The following is a 2,499-nucleotide window of genomic DNA, read 5'->3' as shown; positions in this document are numbered from 1 at the left end:
TGATCCGAACCCAATGATGTTGAAATAGCAGCCGGGAGGAATGCTCTTCAAAAACAGAACTAGAGTCTCTTTAGCACTGTTAATGTATTGCCCAGACATGCTTCCACTGCGATCGACCACAAACACAAATTCACATGCTGCTTGAAGACTCTCAAACTTTGGAAAGAAGTCCAGCATAACGGCAGGACTGGATAGAAGGCTATTGCTCCCTCCACATGATTCCTCCACAGTAGCATGAGGAGTGTGTGGATCCTTTGATTGGATTAACAACACAAGATCCTTTACTAGATACTGATCCTTCAGATTAACGACCGTTGATCCTTCATTGATGGTAGTACTGATATTATGAGTAGGAGAGGTGACTGATGATACAGTGTCATTGTTTGACACTGTTAATGTAAACTGTGATATTGCTGGACCTGTTCCACTGCTACCACCAGTAGCAGGGATAGGAGCTAATGGGTCAGTAGAACCAGATGGTGTGTAACGAGGCTTCAAGACACTTGGTAATGAGAATCTAACCGACTCTCCTTCCAGTGGTAACTCTTCTACTAGCTTGAGTACTAAGACTGCTTCTCCTTTAGGTGGTAGGTTACCAAGAGAGAGGCTGAATATGTCTTGTGTCTTCTCTTCACCAATTGCAGCAGTCAGTCCAGATGCTATGGCATCATCGTAATTAGCCCGTGCTTCTTCTTTCTCTTGTACCTAATATCAATTAATATGTAAAATCCTAATAAACCAAGTCAGTAGTAGACATATAACCTTGTTCATAATAATTGTAATGATGCTAATGCTCAATTCAGTTCAGTTTTAATGGAGCATTTTGCTTTATAATATAATGCATCAAAGCAAGGTCAAATTTTGATTATGAAGTGATTAATGGTTAGTGGTCCATGCCTAATAGTTTTATGCAACATTGTCAAGACACAATGAATAGCTACAGTGTCTTTGCTTACCACTCCACGTATTGTCCTTCCAGCAATCTTTGCTTCCAGACCAACTACAGCTACACCCTCATCCACAGGGAAACGAAAAGACACTTCCAGCGGATCATCAGAGCCGTTACGATAAGTAAGAGTGGCCTCCAAACACGCTACATATCCTTTGATCTCTCCTGAGATTCCTACACTCTCCAGTGGGACGCTGCTCTTCTTCACTCGACCTTTAACCAACAGACCATAGTGATAGTCTGAAGAATATTGCTGGAAGAGTAGTAGACTGGGGGTGTGACAGTGACTCTGCTGTTAGGGTGGGGTCCAATAACTAATAATTATTGTGACTTATTTTCGCAGTAAAAGATGTCGAAGAAGTCCTCAGCGCCATTTGGTCTTCTTGTCCGTGGAAAAGACGTTAAGATTCCACTGGAGAGTGTAGGAATCTCAGGAGAGATCAAAGGATATGTAGCGTGTTTGGATACCACTCTTACTTATCGTAACGGCTCTGATGATCCTCTGGAAGTGTCTTTTCGTTTCCCTGTGGATGAGGGTGGGGCTGTAGTTGGTCTGGAAGCAAAGATTGCTGGAAGGACAATACGTGGAGTGGTAAGCCAAAGGATAATATCCTAACATTGTATTATCAATAACCTTGCTTAATATCATTACACGTATCATTATTATAGATGTAATCATAATATCTATGATCTAATAGTCACTTCATGACCCTTGATGCATTATGAAACAAAATGCTCATTACAATTAAAACTGAACAGAAAGTCCAGCATTAGTGTTATTGTATTTATTGTGAACTAAGTTACACCTACTACTGGCTTGGTTATGTTCATTATAATTAATTCCTAATATTAGGTACAAGAGAAAGAAGAAGCACGAGCTAATTACGATGATGCCATAGCATCTGGACTGACTGCTGCAATCGGTGAAGAGAAGACACAAGACATATTCAGCCTCTCTCTTGGCAACCTACCACCTAAAGGAGAAGCAGTCTTAGTACTCAAGCTAGTAGAAGAGTTACCACTGGAAGGAGAGTCAGTTAGATTCTCATTACCAAGTGTCTTGAAGCCTCGTTACACACCATCTGGTTCTACTGACCCATTAGCTCCTATCCCTGCTACTGGTGGTAGCAGTGGAACAGGTCCAGCAATATCACAGTTTACATTAACAGTGTCAAACAATGACACTGTATCATCAGTCACCTCTCCTACTCATAATATCAGTACTACCATCAATGAAGGATCAACGGTCGTTAATCTGAAGGATCAATATCTAGTAAAGGATCTTGTGTTGTTAATCCAATCAAAGGATCCACACACTCCTCATGCTACTGTGGAGGAATCATGTGGAGGAAGCAATAGCCTTCTATCCAGTCCTGCCGTTATGCTGGACTTCTTTCCAAAGTTTGAGAGTCTTCAAGCAGCATGTGAATTTGTGTTTGTGGTCGATCGCAGTGGAAGCATGTCTGGGCAATACATTAACAGTGCTAAAGAGACTCTAGTTCTGTTTTTGAAGAGCATTCCTCCCGGCTGCTATTTCAACATCATTGGGT

At 41.4% G+C, this 2,499-nt stretch overlaps 2 protein-coding genes across 2 annotated transcripts in view; one reads left to right on the top strand and one right to left on the bottom strand.

Annotated features, from left to right (window-relative positions):
- The window catches only part of LOC100636380 (von Willebrand factor A domain-containing protein 5A-like), a gene marked incomplete at its 5' end in the record, with an annotated part of 14,346 nt that extends 13,102 nt beyond the window's left edge, over positions 1–1,244 (bottom strand). Inside the window, 2 exons of the mRNA XM_020002776.1 lie at positions 1–705; positions 957–1,244. Of these exons, the coding sequence (XP_019858335.1) occupies positions 1–705; positions 957–1,244 (993 nt within the window). The remainder of the gene's footprint in view (positions 706–956) is intronic.
- Positions 1,245–1,298: 54 nt separating this feature from the next.
- Positions 1,299–2,447, top strand: LOC105314519 (von Willebrand factor A domain-containing protein 5A-like; the record flags this gene model as incomplete). The annotated part of the gene is made up of 2 exons (XM_011408733.1): positions 1,299–1,541; positions 1,803–2,447. Coding segments are annotated over exons 1-2 (888 nt in total), but the record flags the coding sequence as incomplete, so codon positions are not given.
- Positions 2,448–2,499: the final 52 nt, after the last annotated feature.

This window comes from Amphimedon queenslandica, unplaced genomic scaffold, assembly GCF_000090795.2.
Source record: "Amphimedon queenslandica unplaced genomic scaffold, v1.1 AMPQUscaffold_12834, whole genome shotgun sequence".
In the NCBI taxonomy this organism is placed as follows: domain Eukaryota; kingdom Metazoa; phylum Porifera; class Demospongiae; order Haplosclerida; family Niphatidae; genus Amphimedon; species Amphimedon queenslandica.
The sequence above is the reverse complement of the archived record's forward strand: the minus strand, read 5'-3'. Positions and strand labels throughout refer to the sequence as shown.